Source organism: Neomonachus schauinslandi, chromosome 10 (assembly GCF_002201575.2).
Source record: "Neomonachus schauinslandi chromosome 10, ASM220157v2, whole genome shotgun sequence".
Lineage (NCBI taxonomy): Eukaryota > Metazoa > Chordata > Mammalia > Carnivora > Phocidae > Neomonachus > Neomonachus schauinslandi.
In genome coordinates this window covers 37687508-37708317 of record NC_058412.1, presented here as the reverse complement: position 1 = coordinate 37708317, position 20810 = coordinate 37687508, and the positions used below count along the sequence as shown (strand labels likewise).

Genomic DNA, 20810 nt, shown 5'->3' with positions numbered 1-20810 from the left:
GGGAAGCAGGAGATCAGAGTGAGCAGTAGGAGACGTGAGCATGGACCAAGATGTTGGAGTGAGGTAGGAATCATAAGCCAAGTTACCCAGGCAGTCTTTACCAGTGAGTACAAAGACAGGACAAAATATTAGTTCTTCTAACTCAATTCTTTTTTTCTTTCCATTACATCATATAGTTGTGTATGATGTTACATGTTAATCATATACATTATATATGTTAAATCATATTTTGATAAACTGTAAGCAATTATACAGTTTCTGGGTTGTACTGAAATTTTAACATGCTGATTTTTGTCCATTCGTCATCCACCCATTCATCCATTCACCCATCCAATAACCACATACTGAATGTCTATCTGGTGCCAGCATAAAGCCCTGAGAATAGGGACATGAAAAAGGTAGGCTCCAGGCTCTGAATCAGAGAGCTTGCCCTCTAGTGGGCAAAAGTAGGCATAGGCGTATACTGTGTATCAGCGTGAAGAGTAGTAATGTGCTAAGTTTATTCAGTAAGGGAGGCCTGAGCTGGGTCTTAGAAGATGAGGTAGGAGTTAGTCAGTTAGTCAGATGACAGGGTCCACTCACAGAAAGCCCCTGAATATCTCGTTAGGAAGTTTGGAACTTATCCTGAACACAGTGAGGGGCCATTGTAAAATTTAGGCAGGGATAACATGATCAGATTTGGTTTTTTAAAAATTGCTCTGATGGTTGTGGAAGGAAGTTGAAACTGGGGAAAGGTAGAGAAGTTATGACATTTCTGTGGTAGTCTAGAAATGACAAATGCCTGAACTGGGGCAGGACTGTTGGACATAAAGACAGGGTCTGGGTCTGATGGTTACAATGGAGGTAGGACATGTAGGTAGAAAGTGATTAGTTGGATATAGTGAAAGAAGGGACTGTTCCTAAAACCCTGGCTTGGAATTTGTTTATTCATTCATTGCAATGGTTCTTGTTTGTTGGTTGCCTAAATATATCATCTGCAGGGAAATAGTGACATTTCCCATGATCTGGTGTTGGTTAGGATAGTATTTCAGTAGAATAGCATTGTAAATCAACTTTCCCTTGTTGCGTGTAAAATATCTAGAATGGAAATTGCTTACAAAAATATTTTAATTCCAGCTGTTTTTTTCCTTTACCACATTGCTCATTCACAGACTGTGTCCCTGACATTAGCAGAGAGTGGTTGTGTAAAGAGCAGATGACAACTCATTTTAATATTGTATTGATTGTTTAATGTATTTATAAATCCACTTGTTTCCAGAAGGAATTTGGAACAGTCTAGTTTGGACCACAAATACAATAAGGTTGAACACAATAGATACAAAGCAAAAGACTGATAGTCTTGGTACTCCCATGCACAAGTGGCCATGTCCCTCTTCAACTTCCTAGTGTCCATTTCTTTCTTCCACCCAGGAACAGTACCCTAATTTTTATTCCACCCCTCCTTCCCACAGTCCTTGGGCCAAGGTGACTCTAGCTTCTAAAGAATTTGAAGCTCAAACTAAACAAAGCCTTCCCCACCTCCCACATCTGGCCCTACTGGTTCTGAGTGGGCATATTCCCTAAATTGGTCTAATTAAAATAAAACTGTGCTTAGAGGGTAGGAATATCTGGAGACACTGTTGGTCACAACTGCGGGGTGTGAGAGTGCTACTGGCAGCTAGTGAACAAGGGCCAGGGATGCTGCTGTTCCTTACAACAACGAATTGTGTGGTTCAAAATGTCCATAGTGCTGAGTCTGAGAAATCCTGTGCCAATTCCCTGGAGCATGAGAGAGAGAGAGCATCCGTGGGAGCCTTGACGTTGGCATTGCAGGGAAAATTTTGTGCTTCGGTGGAAAACTCTGTATTGTCTAGACTGTAGAGGACACTCCTCCAGGTTATCTGATTCTATAAAAGTTATTTTGCAGGTCTGTAAACTATAGATAACGAACGGCAATTCAAAGTCATTCTTGTTGATTGTCTGCTTGTCTGTAGTCATTCTTCTCTATAGTCATGGAAAGTAAGCTCTGTCTAGCAGGCGTTCATTTGATGTCCCTGTTCCACCGTGGAATAAGTTCATTTTGCCCCCACTGGCATGTTCAGTTCAACATCCCAACTCCACATAAATTTGTGATTTTTTTTTTTTTTTTTAGTTTACTTTTCCTTTAAACTGGTTGTAACACCTCACCAGTTTCCTCCTTCATGACAGTAAACAATGTATTCATTTTTAACCTGTTTAAGAGTCATACTTTACCTTTTTTTTGAAGAGTTCTCTTTTAATAGCATCATCCACCTTTGAGGGGTTAAGGGAATGAAAGCACTTCCATCGGAAGATGCTCTGGTCTCAACAATGGAGGCAGGAACCTGGACTCCTATGGGAGCTTCAGAACAACAGGTGTTTGTCTGTGTGGCCCACTGCTGTATTCCTGGTGCCTCGAGCAGGCCCCAGCATGTAGTAAATGCTCCATAAATGGCTTGTCCACAACCGAATGGACACCTTCTGCTTACGCTGAGTATATTGAGAAGAAAAGGGGAGAGAGAAGGCATGTTCTCTGTGGGAACAAAGAAGGGGAGATTTCTTTAAGGGGAGGGGAAAATTGATAATGGGAAGACATTTGTGTTAAATTTTGTAGGGTGCTAGCAAATTTGGGACCCCTTACATTGCCGGTGGCTGTTTTTATTTGGTGCATATTGCATGATCCAGTCTAGGCAGTTGAGCATAATTTCAAAGAACAGGTGGTGATTTCTCTCCTTAGCGGACAGTGTGGCTTTGGGGTAAGTGTATTTATTTCAAAGCCTTCTTGGGGTAAAAATTAAAGGCATTCATAAAATACGTAAGGTGCAGCACTGCCTATATTTTTGGTCCCAGGGGACAATACAAGGTAACCTCAAACATACTAGGGATGATAGGAAATGTACAAAAAGTAGGAAACACTTATTTAAATCTATCAGCTGTGTTCCATTACTGAAAAGTGAAAGGTTTGAGCTTCTGAGAAGTCTGATTTTGTTGTCTAATAGCAGGAAGTTCTGTTAACTAGAAGCACACAAAATTTCTTGGGACCTGAGCTCTAAGGGAAGTTGTTACAGATGGTTCTGGAACATGCAAAAATTAACCTAGACAAAGACCTTATACCCTTGGGGCGCCTGGGTGGCTCAGTTGTTAAGCGTCTGCCTTCGGCTCAGGTCCTGATGCCAGGGTCCTGGGATCGAGCCCCGGATCGGGCTCCCTGCTCAGGGGGAAGCCTGCTTCTCCCTCTCCCACTCCCACTGCTTGTGTTCCCTCTCTCACTGTGTCTCTCTCTGTCAAATAAATAAATAAAATCTTTAAAAAAAAATACCTTATACCCTTCACAAAAATTAACTCAAAATGGACCATAGACCTAAATGTAAAATGCAAAACTATAAAAGGAGATAACATAGGAGAAAATCTGGAGGGCTGTGGCTTTGGCAATGATTCTCTAAATGCAATACCACGAGCATGATACATGAAAGAAAGAATTGATAAGCTGGATTTCATTAAAATTAAAATGTTCTGCTCCGTGAAAGACAGTGTCAAGAGAATTAGCAGACAAGCCACAGACTGGGAAAACATATTTGCAAAAAATATATCAGATAAAGGACTGTTGTATAAACTTACAAAGAACTCTTAAAACTCAACAATAAGAACACAAAAAATTTGATTAAAAATGGGCCAAGGGGAACCTGGGTGGCTCAGTCGTTGGGCGTCTGCCTTTGGTTCAGGTCATGATCCCAGGGTCCTGGGATCGAGCCCTACATCAGGCTCCTTGCTCCACGGGAAGCCTGCTTCTCCTTCTCCCACTCCCCCTGATTGTGTTCCCTCTCTCGCTCTGTCTCTGTCAAATAAAAAAAAAAAAATCTTAAAAAAAAATGGGCCAAATACCTTAATAGACACCTCACCAAAGAAGATCTACAGATGGAAAATAAGCATATGAAAAGATATTCCACATCATATGTCGATAGGGAAATGCAAATTGAAACAACCTTGAGATACCACTACACACTGATTAGAATGGTCTAAATCCAGAACACTGACAACACCAAATGCTAGTGAGGATGTGGAGCAACAAGAAATTATCATTAATTGTTGATGGGAATGCAAAATGGTACAGCCACTTTGGAAGACAGTTTGGCAGTTTCTTACAAAATTAAACCTCCTCTTATCATATGATCCAGTAACTATACTCCTTAGTATACCCAAAGGAGCTGAAAACATGTCCACACAAGAACCTGCACAGTTTATGGCAGCTTTATTCATAATTGTCAAAATCTGGAAGCAAATAAGATGTCCTTCAATAGATGAATGGATAAACTGTGGTACATCCAGACAATGGAATATTATTCAGTGTTAAAAAAAGTGAGCTGTCACACCATGAAAAGAGATGGAGGAAACTTAAATGCATACTAGTAAGTGAAAGAAGCCAATCTGAAAAGGCTACATAGTATATGATTCCAACGATCTGACATTCTGAAAAAGGCAAAACTATGGAGACAGTAAAAAGATCAGTGGTTTCCAGGGATTAAGGGGGAGGGAGGGATGAACAGGCAGAGCACAGAGGATTTTTAGGGCAGTGAAACTATTCTGTATGATACTTCAGTGGTAGATACATGTTATTATACTTTTGTGGAAATCCATAGAATGTCCAACACCAAGGGCGACTCATAATGCAAGCTGTGGACTCTGGGTGATATGTCAATGTAGGTTCATCAACTGTAACAAATGTATCACTCTGGTGAGGGATGTTTGAGAACGGGGAAAGCTATGCATATGTGGGGGCTGGGAATATACAGGAAATCTCTGTACCTTATGCTCAACTTTGCTATGAATGTAAAACTGTTTTAAAAAGTAAAGTCTATTAAAATATTATAATCAAAACATCTGAGTTATAAAGCCAACAAATATTTAGATAAAAAATTGAAGCCTGGGAGAGTCTGGACTTAACCAACTTCAACCAATTTAAGAAAAACATGTTGAGAATGTTAGCAACTTGTTTTGCTTTTATCTTCTCTGTAATAATAAAAACAGAGCTGCTCATTTCCTGCAGCTTCTTTTCCCATTAGTAGAACTTTATGCCAGGCCACTTAAATGGTACTCAAGATGTAGCCTGCTTTTCTAGTGGAGGGAACAAATGTAGCTGACCTCAGGTCTGTTCCTCTTGTGCTTGCACCTTGCCCATGTGTGGTGACACCAGGCCCAACAGCCTCTACCAGAAGTCCCTCCCCTCTAAGCTCTGGCTGAGCCTTGAGTCAGGGAACTCAGCAAAGAAAACAATTAGTGTAAAAGACATCAGAAATGCTTTGTGGAGCATCCGATGCCTGCAGTGTGCTTCATACTTAGCCTCTAACAGCTCTAGAGTTACAGGAAAAACACTTGAGATGGAATTGTTTTGGTCTATTGTTTTATCATTGTTTCTTAGCAAAGTTATTTCTTAAACTCTTAAAACTGCTTATAAGCTAATAATGAGGGGAATTATTCTGTACCATGCGCCTGAGGTGGAGTAGGGGTGAGGGTGGGGAGTTGGAGGATGAGGGGAAGGAGGAACCCAGGGCTGGTTCCCTATATTCATTCGTTCTGTAAATTCAGACATCCGTTAGTGAAGAAAGGCAAGTTTTCTGTTTCTTTCTAGAAAGGGGAAATACAGGCAATAAAGAAACAGATTACTTAACAGGATGATGTTCGAGAAAAAATAGGATGATATGATGGGCGTGAGGTGGGGACTGGGAGGCTGAGGATTGGGGCAGGGGTATTTTATTAAGTGAACAGGGAAGATCACTGAGCAGGCAGAGAACTGAATGAGGTGAGGAAGCCAGTTTTGAGGGTCCCTGGCTAAAAGGTGTGGTCCAGTCTTAGAAAGGGCCCCTCTGCTTTCTCTGAAGAACTCATTTATATACTGAAGTGGCAGAACAGGTTATTTTCTTCCTTTATTGCCTCCTTCTTGATGTGAGACAGAAATCCAACCCTTCTTTGGGGCTTGGTACCTGGTAAATCAGACTGATGCTTCTCAAGGGTTCACAGAGACAAATTCTTGGCATATATATATATATATATATATGCCATTCTGAGCTAAGGAATAGGATAAGTGCCTTGGGCTTCAAAGGGGAGGGCAATTCACAGGCAATAAGGGAGCAGATGATGCGTAATTAGATGTTTGCTCTGCTATACAGATGTGTCAGATAAAATTTATCATTGGTAATAACTCTTATTCTAGGAAAGACACCCAATTTAGATACTTCTAGGCAGTTGAGGGAGGAGCAAAAGTTTCTCTGGAGTCCTCAGGGTCTGGATTGCTTTCAGCTCAAAATAGTCCACCTGATAAAGTGGCACATTTTGGGGACACCTATTCTGAATCCCTTCATTAGACAGCAAGGATTGCCAGGTCTCTGCGGACATACTTTTATGTGTGGGGCCAGGTCCATCGTGGGATGGTAAGCCATCCAAAACTGTCTGGTGCAGAACAACGTCTAAGCTAAACTTGCAGTCCTGGGCCTTCAGCTCTAATGATAAGATTTCAGCGTGTTAACAGCACTCCATCTGTCTAGGGTTAACTTGCTTCATGCTTATGCACTCCTTGCTTGCCAACCTAAGTCCCTAGGTCTATAGCAGAACCAGACTACCTTCCTTAGATTTGCAGGCCACTGGCCTTGAGGAATGAATGTCCAGAAGATAAGGCCTGACTACATTCGAAAACAGATGCCACTGACGCCAGCAAGTCTGTTTATGGTCATGTCCACATACGACGACTAGCTGCCTGGGCAGCGACTTCTCTGCACGTAGCCCCCTTCCCTTTTTCAATGCCTTCCCCTTTAAAACTCTCTGGCTTTGCCTGATGCGGAAGATGGTCTTTGAGACGTTAGTCTACCATCTTCCCAGGTTGCCGGTATCCAGAATAAAGTAACTTTTCTTTTCCTACCATCACTTGTCTCTCGAATGATTTTCCAGCGGGGAGCAGCTGAACCTGAGTTCAGAACCCGTTTTCTGTCCAATAACAAGCCCGCCAAACCGCATGTGCATTTCGCTGGCGTGTCTACAGAAGTCACTCTCAAAAGGGGGCGACGTCTCCAGAAAAGCGACTGGCCTAAGGACTCGTCCACGGCCATGTTCTTAGTTCTGGAAAAAAACGACAGGTTCAGCTCTACCACCCCCTTCTCGCTTGCGAGGGCAGACAGAAGTATCCGGGGAACCCACCCAAAGGTAGCTTGAACACCCCGGCTGGGCGTCACAATCAGGTTCGGTTCTTGGCTCAGTCCTCACGGTCCAGCGCGCCCAAGCCCGTCGCGGCTTATCGCGCGCCAGTCGCTCAGCATTGTGGGACTGGTAGTCCCGGCTGGTGCGTGGGTTAGGCCTGCCGAAGCCACAGAACTACACTTCCCAGCAAGGAACCCCGCAGTAGCCGGCGCGGGCCGTATGCGTCAGCCACCAGATTTCCGGACAAGCCAGGGGCGGGACCGTGGCGGAGGCTGGAGCTTGGCGTCGGGATGCAGCGCCCCGGGCCCTTCAGCACCCTCTACGGGCGGGTCCTGGCCCCGCTGCCCGGGCGGGCCGGGGGCGCGGCCTCTGGCGGAGGCGGGAACAGCTGGGGCGTCCTGGGTTCCCACGTGCAGCCTCCCGGGCGCGCGCAGTCCGGCACCCGCGCCGGCGTCGGTAGCACAGGTACCTACGGCGGGGACGCCAACAGCGCCTGCCCGGCCCCCTCCGCGATGTCCAAGGCCGAGGAGGCCAAGAAGCTGGCGGGACGCGCGGCCGTGGAGAACCACGTGAGGGTGAGCAGCTCCGGGCGTGGGGCTCCCGTGCTCTGCGTGATGGGCTCGTGTTGCGTGTTCCGGGTACTGCTGGAGCCGGGGCGGGGGCTGCGTGAGAGGGGAGAGGGTGTACGCTGTACCCGGGTTTAGATCCCCCCTTTTCCGTGCTCCTTAAAGGTCTTTTACATGTGGGATCGATTGGGGGCGAGATTCATAAAAGTTGGGCTTTCTAAAGACTCCTTGTCCGGCCGGGTAACAGTTTGCAAAGTGGAGTGTGGTGGTGTCTGATGTGTTTGGAGTGGCGCTGGAAGGGACTTGCCGTGCGGCTGGCTTCCTTATTAACAAGTATAAAATGGTGAGTTCTGGAGCTGCCATGAGATCTTCACTTCTCTTTACTGTGCTGGGAAGGCGGTGGAGAGCTGGTTTGAAAATTGCTTTGAAATTTTACTCCAAGGAGGTTCTTGGCTTGGCGCGTGTACGGTCCTGAGTGTACTCACTAGTGAAAGAGAGCGAAAGAGGGATTTAAAACCTCCTGCCTTTGACAGGGGTGGGTGGACAATGGAATTCTGGAGGAATCTATTCTTTAAGGTTGGGGCGCAGAGATAAGATTTAGCTGTTACCCGTGAGGTCGTGGCCCCAGTTAAGTGGTGGGTGTGGTGCTGTTTAGTGGAGTCTCTTAACCTGAGTGGATTTGCTGTCATCAATCAAGTTAATTATCTTAATTATGGTACTTCCGTCTAGCCAAGTGGAGTATCTCTGCCCTTTGGTGGAGTTTCCTTGACTTTGTTGGCCTTTTGTCTCTCTCTTCTGTTTCTTAGAAAGTGGTTTCTGATTCCCTTTCTCTTCTCGTGATAGTTCTTTACATTTGTTAATGTTTTCATGTACAGAGTACTTTGCTACCATGGTGTTTGATCCTCAAATAGATTGGCTAAGTGGGAGGGACCAGTGTGGTAACCTGTGGATCAGCATGTTCTGTAGATCCTCCAGAACCCAAACTGGGTGACCCCTGTTCCAGTGCCCTTCCACCAGTTCCATAGCTGCTCTGTTCTGGTGTAGTTTGTTCCAGTCTGGTTAGCAGTGGAGTTTTCTATGGGAATTCACAGAGATAACGCAGAATGTGCAGTCCGGCTCTACTTTTAGGATTCAGTGCCTCAGCTACAAAATTGGGATGGTAAGATGAAATTTTAAAATGCCTGTATAAAGTGAATAATTAATAGATGAGTAAATGAAATCTGTACAATTAGAGAAGCCCCATATCTTAGTATTCTTATTAACCTATTAACATTTGGTGGCATAAGTCTTTCTGACTTTCATCTTATAATGTATTTGCTTCCATAAAAATCTTCAAGCCCCCACCTCTGGCTGGAGCTACAAAACACTGGACTCCAGCTACATTATTCTGTGAAATTACCAGGTGATCGTGGGGAGATCTTCTTTGGCCTTTTGGGGGCAACGTCACCCCAATCTCAGTTGCACCTGCTTTCCCTACCAAACTTATTCCTGAGATGCTAACATTACCTGAATTTTGTATTTTCTACTCTTAAACGTTGATTTATTCATTTCATTCATTTACCAGATATTTGATGGCCTAATATGTGTCAGGCAGTTGGTGTGGTGGCCAGAAATGTGGCTACAGGGAGAGGGAAAGTCAGGTCCTGGATACTTTGCAAACAGGATAATTAATTCAAACCTGTACATTTATTGAACATAGTCATGTGTCTAATTGTCAAGGCTTAGCTAGCTGCCCTATCCAGGGCGGTATCCTTTGCACCATCTAAGCCATGTGTCATCTAGCGTTTTGTGTCTTGAAATTGTTTACTCGTCTAAGTTTATGGAGATGGTCATGTGCAAGGTTCTGTTGGTTCCACCTTCGGAATGTTGTTAGACCTGACCCTTCCCTTTGACTTATCATCTTTCCTAGTTGAGGCTCTCCGCGTGGCCAGAGGTTTGCAGTTGCCCTTATCTTGTCCCCTCTGCCAACCTTCCAAGTGATGCATTATCATCTTCTGTATCTCTCATCTATTGTCACAGTGGCCCTCAGGTGGCCTCATCCTAATGTCCACATACCATATATGAAGTATCTGTTGCGAGCCAGGTACTGGGCCAGATGGAGAGGATACACAGATGAGAGGCTGTGGTTCTTTTCCTGAAGCCCACAGTCTTGTGTCCTTCTGTAATCCTTTCTTCTCCATGTACCAGAACATTGGAAAATATATACTGGCATATAGTGTGCATTTTAATATCATTACACTCTACTTAGAATGCTCTTTCTTGTCCTCTGACCTTGCTGGTTAAAATCATATGTGTCCTTTAGAGTTTGATTCAAAGACCCTTTTCTCCTTTCAGTTTTTCCTTAGTCTCCTAAGTCGGGCGAGATCTCTTTGATTTTGTAGCACTTTATACCTCTTAGGTGCTTTATGGTGTCTTATGTTCTAGTCATCTATATGTTTATCTCTCCTATCCCCCTAAAGAGTAAGCTCCTAGTGGATAGTTAACCTTATCTTCACTCAGTGTTGGTCACAGTGGGGCCTGCCTGGTAAGTGTTTGTTGAGTTGTATGGAGTGTAGACGCAAATACGGAGGTTTTAAGGTTACTGGTGGCCCTTTGCTTAGACTCTCTGGACTGTAGGGTTTCCAATTGCCTAGCCCATTGGTGTTCCATTGTGGTGATCACTTCCACATCTGGATGGATAGAAAACTTGGCGAGTTTGCTGCTAAATCCTTTGGGTAGCCACTCTGAACTTAGATCTGCCTGTTTCTGGGAGTATGGCCACCCAGAGTAGGTTACCATGCAGGGCCGTGTTCTCCTGAAGGTCTGTAGCTTCCTTTGTTCTCATTGTTTTTAGACAGACTTAGCTTGAAGAAGTTGGTGAGTAGTGACTCCAGTTGGTCAGCAGAAGTATTTCCAAGTTAACCTACTCAACACAGTGAGTGAAGTTCCGATGTTGCATGTATGACATGTGATTTAGTATTGCCCATCAGAAGGGGCCTGCTTCTCCAGCACAGTTTGCTTGGCAGCTGTCTGCTATTGGGCCACCTCACAGGCAGCCTTCGGCTATCTCTGTTTTGCTTTGGCTAGGACACCGATTCCTGGGCCAGTCATTTGATTCCAAGGTAGGAGGACCACGTGGTTGAAGAGCTTTGGGCCTGGCAGGTCCTTGCAATTTCCTGGCCTCCTCCAGGAGTCAAGGGAAGAGCCTTTCATAGAGCTTGTCTGACTCACCAAAGTTATCTGAGTGCCACCTGCCTGCTGGGAGCCTGTGGGTGACATGAGTGTATGGTAATGAGAATTCTGGCAGAGCACGGTAGAGCTAGAGCTATGGGCTTCAGATCAGGTGTGAGAGTCAGGTTGAGCCTACCTAGGCATTATAAATTAAGTACTTTTCTCATTACTTGAAGCTTTTTACATATTCACATACTTAGCTATTTTGAACATTTTGACATACCATTCACTTGTCTGGAAGACCTTGCTGTTAAGGTTTGCCTAGGTAGCTAAATGACTACTGGATGCATTGCATTCTTGAGGGCATCATTGAAGGTGGAATTCTGACCTAGAACAAGCTCTGCTCTGAGGCTCTTTGATCTGTTTGATGACTTGGGAACTATGAGCTAGTCAAAGTGATTTCCATCAGCTTTCACACAGAGGCTGATGGGTAAAGCCCTCTGTAGATAGGGGAGGCCCAGCTAGAAGTGCTTTAGTTGCTGGGGTATTAGCATTTGATTTCTTTTTTGTAGCTCCCTCTGCTTGTTGGCTATTCTTTCTAATCTTTTATAGTTTGAGATGTAGTCTTGCTATGAGAAGGACCATACCAGGTATGGGCCCAGGGGCTGGCATTGGGTATTCCTGTGGCCTTTGTCCTGTGTGAAGTGAGGGATGTTGGCTGTAGCTCTCAGTTTGTCCTGACTTGCCCCCAGGACTTTTCTTTCTCCTATGAAATATTAAAGAACAAAATTCAACGGAGTAAATCCTCAAAATCTGTTGGCTTTATTCAATGATTCATGAATCAGGCAGCATCCAACCTAGCACACAGAAGGGCGCTCTAAGGAGCTATACAAAATGAAAGACTTTTATAGCCTGAAGGGGCAGGAACTAAGAAGTTGTACTAGGCATGAAAGCAGGTTGATTATTAGAAGGTCATTTTCCTTTAGGGGATGGTAGCGGTCTCTCAGGCACATTACCTAGCTAGTGTTGATCAGACAGTTCCTGATTGACTAGCTTAAGATTCCATTTGGGGGGGAGCTGAAACTGTAATTAAGTCCAGTCTTGGTTTGGTGACCTGGGGCTTAGCATAAGGACTCCATTTGGGGCCTTTTTTTTTTTTGAGTAAAGTGATAGAAGTTTATTAAGTGAAGATACAGAAAAAGCTCTCAAGAGTGAGAGGGGTCCCAACAGGGCTGCCTTTGTTTTGTTTTTTTAACACTCCCTGCTTCCTATCAGGCAAAAGAGTTGGCTTACTTACAATGTGCAGTTTAAGCTGGCTTTACAAAAATGGTCTGTAGGTGAGTACTGAAAGATTTCTGGCCCACCCAGGGACAGTCAGAAAGGAAAAGGCCCACGAAAAACACAGAGCCTACTTACACCCCAAGAGTGAAAAGCAGAGTTTTCTGGCTTCAGTGGCGTTTCACGTAAGCTTAATATCTAGATGGCAGGGGACTGACTACAGGCACCTTCAGGCTGGTGGCATAACAGGGAAACCTCGGGGGGACATCAAGCCCACCATCTAGAGCCTCCCTGAAGTCAGCAGAAGGGGGGAAAGCCTGAAGTAACCTTGAAAGTTACCTTTTTTTTTAGGGTGATGCAGGCTGGCCAGGTCAGAGGAACCAGAGGGGGTCCCACAGGACCAGCCAAGAGGGTCTTGGCTTCACACAAGATCGAAATCAAACTCGAGCCAGTAGGAAGTGAGAGCAGAGTTTATTGAATAGCGTGAGAGAGTATAGCAGATGGAGTGTCTGGAGACTCAGGAAGGAGTCTCGTCTTTGCTTGGAGGCTGGGGTTTTTAATTGAGGACAGTGGCCTGGTGTACGTGCCTCTCAGGCATCTAGGAACTGGTCAAAACAAGGTTGAGTGCTCAGGTGTCTTCCATCTTATGCCCTGGAGCCAGGGGTCTTGGCATCAAAGTGACTGGAGTCAGGGTCTTGGAAAACCGTTCATGATGACCCCACCTAGTCACTCCTTAGATGTTATCTGTTGTGCTGGAAGACTCTAAAGGTATCTTTAACTCCTTGACCTTTACAAGTAGGACATATGTTATTGATACTGTAAGGTGTGTTTAGGGTGGGGGTGCAGGTCCTCGCAAGAATGAAGGCAGGAAAAGGAGCAAAAAAGCAGTTTTTTTTTTTTTTTTTTTTTATGGGAGTCTCTTCAGTTTCCCTGTGTCAAGGGGATGGCAGAGGTTTTGAAATACCAAACCACATCAGCATTATGACCAGTTGATGCCAGGAGGTCCCTGTTTTGCCCAAGCCTGCCTCAGAATATGGGAAGAGGGTGAGGCTTAGTTAGGATTATGAGAAAGAGTCTTTATCTGCAGTAGGGACAATGTGTAAGAGATAGAGAGTACTTGTGAGTACAAAGGACAAAAAACAGGCATCATACTACTGAGCCTGCCATCTTAAGAAAGGGGGCAAGTCCCTAAGCAGACTAGGGACCCAGCCAAGGTCAGTTAGACCACAAACTGCAAAACAGGGTCAGGGTACTACATTTAGGAACTAACGTGGAGCTCACTCAGTTCCTAAGCAACTTCCTGCCAGTCTAAGGCAAAAGAGCTAAAAACCAAAGCAGCAGCTACCATTTATTTAGCACCTACCAAGAAGATTTATACATGTTAATTCAAGTCAGATCTCACAACAACCTCTTGTAACCTCAAGACCAGTTATCCCCCCTCTAAAGATTTTATTTATTTGAGAGAGAGCGAGAGAGCTTGTGCCCGTGTGGGCACGGCAGGAGGTGGGGGAGGGAGAAGCAGACTCCCCACTGAGCAGAACCCTGAGATCATGATCTGAGCTGAAGGCCAACTGAGACACCCAGGTGTCCCTCCCCACTTTAGAGAAGAATTCAACCTTTTAAGGAAACATTTAAGACTTGGAAGTGAGCAAAAGAGATTGTTGGATATCCTTTCATTGGAGTGCTGGAGCTTGCAGGTGTGTGCCTTAGCCTTCCAAGTAGGCCTGTCACAACTCTGTAGGGAGAGACTTTTAATTTTAGAACACTTCTAACAGTGCAGATAATTTCTGTCCATAGAAATGCAAATTAATCGTGTTTTATGAGATTCAACTGATTATTACCCTAAAGATCTTGTAAATTCATTTGAACATTTTTTTTTTTTTAAGATTTTATTTATTTATTTGAGAGAGAGAGAATGAGAGAGAGCACATGAGAGGGAGGAGGGTCAGAGGGAGAAGCAGACTCCCTGCCGAGCAGGGAGCCCGATGTGGGACTCGATCCAGGGACTCCAGGATCATGACCTGAGCCGAAGGCAGTCGCTTAACCAACTGAGCCACCCAGGCGCCCTGAACATTTCTTGACTGCATATGAATTTACGGTTCTTGGGTTTTTCCTGTGGACAGGTTGTAACAGTATCATGATTTTACCTTTTTTTTTTTTTTTAAATCATCATTTAATAATATCAGTTACCCCCCCTACACAACCTCACTTCGAATAAGCAACTTCAGGAAGTTCAGCATGCTGAAATATTTCATGTCAAATTTCTTAGAGTTCCAGCAACTGATTAACAACTCATTTGGTAAGGGGAAGCCCATAGTGAGATTTCCTTTTGTTATAAACAAGACAGCAGGCCCCAAATTGAATCACTTGTGCTAAGCTCATGTCACCAAAAAAGAGACGTAATTACTGTTTCAGCTCTCTCAGAAATGGAATGTTAAATTGGGAATTGTCAGATCAGCATTAGTTAGGTAATCTGCCTGAGAGACCCCTGCCATCCCCTAAGGAAAAGTAACCTGGCAATAACCAGTCTGCTTTTTTGCCTGCTAGGACTTCCTTGTTCACACTTCCTCTGGCTATAAAAGTCTTTTGTTTCGTAGAGCTCCTTTCTCTCTGCTAGATTGGATGCTGCCTGACTTGCTCAGATAAAGTCTTCAAAAATTTTAATGTGCCTCAGTTTATCTTTTTAACAGGAGGAATTGGTGATGTTAGGGGCAGACATGAAAGGAGGAGGGTGCTGCTGATAAATGGCCCTGGGCACTAGGATAAAGTACAACTCTCCTGTGGTTCTGTTCAGTGCTGATGTTCTATAAAATGGGCACAGTACTTACCTTGCACTCATGTTGTGAATTGATCTACAAAGTGGGCTAAAGAGGGAGTAAAATATGGTATTAATGAGTTTTGGTTTTTTTCTCTCCTTTTTTTTTTTTGGCAGAATAACCAAGTGCTAGGAATTGGAAGTGGCTCTACAATTGTTCATGCTGTGCAGCGAATAGGTAAGCTCTTGGGCTATCTACTGGGTCTTCTGTGGGATGGTGGGGGGGGGGGGAGGGGGGGGGGGAGTGGGGTACAGGTTTGGCACCTGCCCAACTCTGCTCTGAGAGGTATTTTTGGGCCTCTTCAGCCACCTTTGGGGGATGCCTGGCTTTGTTTACTCTGCTCATCTGGAGGGGAGGAGCTGATTTAAGATGAGGTCTCAATAGAATTTTAATTCTCAGTGGTCCTGTATGTGGCCCCAGGGGCCTTGAGGGGGGCCTTCTAAAGCCTTTGGGTTCCTCAGGCAATCTCAGACCGACAAACTGAGCTCAGTTGCCCTGTCCATGACCCTGGGGTGGATTTGAGGCCCCCCGAAGTTGGTGGCTGGTTCCTGCCGGTGCTGACTTCCTTTTGATTAGGGTGTCTCTGAGCTTACGAAAGGCTTAGGAATTATCAGCCCCTGTGGCTGTTCAACAGGTTTTACTGCCCTGCTTTTGTTTGTTAAAACAAATCTCAGAGGGGAGGCTTGCCTGACTGCTGATTGCTTCTAGTGCCAAGGGTCAGTGCTCAGGAGACAAAGTCCAGGAATACTGTGTCTTTAAAAGAGTGGTTGTGGTGCTGGCGTGAGGGCTTCTGGAATCTTCCTCATTGGCTTACCCTGGGCTTTAGTGTTGCATACCTTTCTCCCTTAGCATTGAGTGTGTGGAGGATTTTAGGGCACAGGGATTACTGTGGGGTTGAGTAGTGCCTTCTGAACCGCCCACAATGCAGACCCAATGATTAAAAAGACTTGAAATTTTAATAAGATAGTTGTTTCCTTAAGACTTTTTTTTCCCCCAGAAAGGTATAAATCCAAAATGAGTAAGCCCACCCTCTGGGGCCTACAAATGATATTTTTTGCTAAATGTAAAAATAAAGTTCTCTTTTTTTCTGTGAAAGGCAATGTAAGGAAGTAGTTAAGACGAGCTAGACTGTGTGGGATCATAGCTCAGCTCTGCCACCTTTTAGTGATATATCTACGCAGTGAACTTTAACCAGTCGGTGCCTCAGTTTCCTCATCTATAAAATGGGAATAATAATTGCAACTCACCTTTGGGTTGTTAGGATGAAAAGAGATCATGTGTACAAAGGTCTTTGAACGTTGCCAGGCACATAATAGTAACAAACACGTGACATTGCTCTTTTTGTAGTTAGTGTTTACTCCTTGAGCTTTCTAGTGTCCCTGTCTTGTGTGCGCGATGTATGTTCACAAGCTTTTTCACCGAGGCTGGGGACACAGAATGAAAGGCATCTGTCAGTGGGGGATAGACCTTTCCTTTCCTGTTGGATTTGAGGAAATGTGCATGTGACAAGAAACAAAGTGAGGAGAGTGAAAAACCACCAATACGGCTTTTGTCTCTACAGCTGAAAGAGTGAAACAAGAGAATCTGAACCTTGTCTGCATTCCCACCTCCTTCCAGGTATGTCCTGCTTTCCATTCCGCATCATGGCACTTGGCTGCTGAATCTTCTGAGTCCCGGAGGAGATGGAGGTGTGGCTTTGGGTTGTGCACCAGGGTTGCTCTAGGTGAGAGAGCCAGGAGCAGGAGAGCAGATATTTACGGAGGATTGCTCCTCAGAAGTGTGGCTATAGATGCCTTCATGTATTCACTCAGTGAATATTTCAGTGTATTCTGTGTTAGGCATGGTGTAGTGTATGGGGAGTTTTAAAACTCTTAGCTGGTTGGACATTTGCTCCAGTATCTGGAAACTACATGCTTTTCTTGCTACTTAAAAATATTTTTCAACTTGGTATAGTAATTCTCTACTGAATGGATGAATGGAAGATGGGTGTTTGCTTAGTTTTTACCTCCTTGCTGTCCCAGTTCACACATAGCCTTCTCTCCTGATGTTCCATACAGTTACATTTTGTTGAGGCGTTACTCAGTGTGTACAAAATCGTGATTGGCCAAACTCTGGTCCAGCCATGTAATGTGCTGTGATTACACCTCCTTACCTGCCTGTTATTTTCGTTTTCCTAAAAGTTAAGTAAATGTTGCCTTTATTTTTTTCATTTGCTTGGTTGTCTGCGTATTCCTTACTCATTCAACTCCAGACTCTACACGGATGGGAAAATCTCACTTCTTTTTGACACTTCTTTCTGGTTATTACACCCCACCCATTTCATCTTGGCCAAGTCTGTCTGGGTCGTTGGGGTTGGGAATGCTGTGGCAGGTGCACTTGGCTGTTGTCTTGGGGTCTCCCTTTGCAGTCAAGAACCTTCCTTCTCTTCTGTTTTGGATCGTCCTCTTTCTTGGTCCTGTTTTTCCTCACCCCCAGCCTTTTGTTTTGTTTACTTCAGTTTTGGTGAAGCACATCCTTTAGGTAGCTATCCAAGTGTGTGGGATGCAAATTCGCAGACACTTTGGATATCTGAAAATGTCTTTATTCTAGCCTTTCTTGAAGTTGGTTATTTGATTTAGAGAAGTATATGTAAAATCATTTCTGAGGAATTTTGAAGGCATTTATCTATTGTCTCTGTTGTCCTAATTTTCACTTTGCTGTTGAGGAGCTTGATGCCATTCTGAGTCTTGATCCTTTGTATGAAACCTATTTTTAAATTTTATTTATTTGTTTTTAAAGCTCCAACACGGGGCTTGAACTCAGCGACCCTGAGGTCAAGACCTGAGCTGAGATCGAGTGGGACACTTACCAGACTAAGCCACCCAGGCGCCCCTGAAACCTATTTTTTTCACTTTCTGAACCTTTATATTCTTATATTAGCTTTTCTTCATGTCCAGTGTTCTGAAATTTCACCATGCTGTGTCTTAGTGTTGGTTTGTTTCCGTCCACGTTGCTGGGCCCTTGCTGGGACATTTCATTCTGCAAACTCATACTCTTTGATTTGGGGGAGTTTTTTCCATTACTCCTTTAACTTTCTTGCCCCTATTTTCTCTGGTCTTTCTTTCTAGGATGCTTGTTGTATCCTTGGTGCTTGTGGCCTGTTTTGTCCTATTATCTTCTTAGCTTTGTCTTTTCTAACCCTTCTATTGAGCTTATTTACTCTCATGCTTAATTTTAAATAAGATTTTGTTTTGTTTTGTTTTCTGAGGGTTTTTTGTTTGTTCTTGTTTAATGGGTTCAGCTTTTTCAATTTCTTCCCTTGTCTCCATGAAGTTGTTAATGATAATTTTTTGTTTTAAGATTTTTTTCTCCTTATATATCTGTTTCCTCAGTTGTTTTTTTTTTTTTTACAGTTTTTTGGAATTATAATTTATGTACATTAAAATTTACTCTTTTTTGCATATAATTCAGAGTTTTGACAACCAACCAACACAGTCAAAATATTTTTAGATTGCTTTGGTCATTTCTTATTCTGGCCTTCCTTCGCTATCTGCTCATTTTGGACTAAGAGGCTGATTGGAAACTAGCTCACAGGATGAAGGTGGTCTTTACTCCAGGCTTGTCTGCCAAGCCCTCTCGTTGGGGAACTCCTGATGTCAGATTATTTGTCTTCCGGCTGCTCAGCTTTCTCGGAGAAGTCTGGCCAATGCCCCTTTGGGAGAGGGTATGCATGGCTACCTGTGTGCTGGGATCCAAGTAGGGGAAAAGGGCTAGAAGACATCTGTCATTATTCCGGATATAATCTTGCTCTGAGTTTTCAGCAAAATACCTGTGGTAGTTGGGAAAGAAGTGTCTACAACATTCTGCAATGTTTCTTTGACTCTGGGCTTGATTGTGACTTGTTTTGCCAATGGGATGTGACCAGATGGTCACATGGTATGCCAGCAGAGAATCGAAAAGTGCTTTTGCAGTGGGGCTTGGCTCATCTTGTGGCTGAAACCATTTTGCCACCATGTGAACAAACCCAGGCTGCTGTCCTGGAGGGTAAGAGGCCGAGCAGCTCCAGGCATGTGAGGCGAGTCATCCTACACCTACCAGCCCACTCCAGAGACTTCCCAGTCAGTCCACAGAATCATGACAATTAATATATGGTTGCTTTTTTTTAATATATAATTTAAAAAATTAATTTTTAAAAATTTTAATTCCAGTGTAGTTAACATATACAGTGTTATATTACTTTCAGGTGTACAAAATAGTGATTCATCAGTTCTACTCATTACTCAGTGCTCATCACTATAAGTGTACTATTAATCCCCTACCTATTTACCCATCCCTGCCTCCCACCTCCCTTCTGATAACTACCAGTTTGTTCTCTATAGTTAAGAGTCTGTTTTTTGGTTTGTCTCTTTTTTTCTTTGTTTGTTTTGTTTCTTAAATTCCACATATGAGTGAGATCATATGGTGTTTGTCTTTCTCTGACTGGCTTCCTTCACTTAGCATCATACCCTCTAGATCCACCCATGTTGTTGCAAATGGCAAGATTTCATTTTTTTTTTTTTTTATGGCTGAGTAATATTCGTGTGTGTGTGTGTGTACACATAGCACATCTTCTTTATCCATTCATCTGTTGATGGACACTTGGGCTGATTCTGTAATTTGGCTATTGTAAATAATGCTGCACTAAATATACGGGCGCATGTATCTTTTCAAATTAGTGTTTTCATATTCTTTGGGTAAATATCCAGTAGTGGAATTACTGGATCAGTGGTAGTTCTATTTTTAATTTTTGAGGAACCTCCATACTGTTTTCCACAGTGGCTGCACCAGTTTGCATTCCCACCAACAATGCATGAGGTTCCTTTTCCTCCACATCCTCACCAATACTTGGTGTTTCTTGTGTTTCTGATTTTAGCCATTCTGACAGGTGTGAGGTGATACCTCAATGTAGTTTTGATTTGCATTTCTATGATGATGAGTGATGTGGAGCATCTTTTCTTGTGTCTGTTGGCTGTCTGGATGTCTTTGGAGAAATGCCTGTTCAATATTCACTCTTTCAAGCCTCCAAGTTTTGGAGTAGCTGCTGTGTAGCAAGAGCTCACTGATGGAGTACCCCGGTCTTCAACTGTGCCTGTAGCCAGTCCTGAGATCTGCTGTTGGACTTTCTCCAGAGAATAAACATGCTGCTTTGGGAGTAGCGGAGAAAGAGAGAGCAGGTTCCTCAGTACCCTTTCAACCTTTCAACGAGTGTTCCCTCTTTTACTCCCACTGCTGTTTCTGCTTCCTGAAGTTCGCAGTGCCATGCAGCCCCGAATCTTTTGGGAGGTTCTTTCTGTGCTGTTTATTTGGTTGCTTCTTAGCTTCCTGCAGTACTGCCTTAGGATTTGTCTTTCTCATTTTTGCCAGTTACCATTGTCCATCAGTGGTCTCACTTTTTAAAGTTTGCTACTGTTTTCTCCTCTTTTTGTTTATGTGTTTTAGAAAATTTCCGTTATTACAGTTTTAAAGAGGTTTTGGGAAAGAGCTGAGCCAAAGGGAGGTATTCAAATTGCTGTCTTTAAATGGAGGTTTAATTCTGTGTTTTTAAAATAACATCCTCCTAACCCACCTGCATTTTATGGTGGTAAGTGATAACAGTGTACCCAGACTGGAAAATGCTGGCCAGTTCAGTAGATTCAGTGGAGGAGTCATTCACAGTTCACAGGGCTTTTTAAAAATTCAGTTGTTCAGAGTTACTGTTTTGTTTTTTTCCTGTCACACCCAAACTTATTTTGCATTAAGTTTAGCCAGATGCAGTCTTCTGAAATGATTGAAAAAGTCAAAATATTTCATGTTCTACCTT

At 43.7% G+C, this 20810-nt stretch overlaps 1 protein-coding gene across 1 annotated transcript in view; it reads left to right on the top strand.

Annotated features, from left to right (window-relative positions):
• The first annotated feature begins 7444 nt into the window (after positions 1 to 7444).
• Positions 7445 to 20810, top strand: part of RPIA (ribose 5-phosphate isomerase A) — a 29898-nt gene continuing 16532 nt past the window's right edge. The window contains exons 1-3 of the mRNA XM_021697531.1: positions 7445 to 7757; positions 15109 to 15169; positions 16554 to 16609. Of these exons, the coding sequence (XP_021553206.1) occupies positions 7473 to 7757; positions 15109 to 15169; positions 16554 to 16609 (402 nt within the window). The 5' untranslated portion in view covers positions 7445 to 7472. The remainder of the gene's footprint in view (positions 7758 to 15108; positions 15170 to 16553; positions 16610 to 20810) is intronic.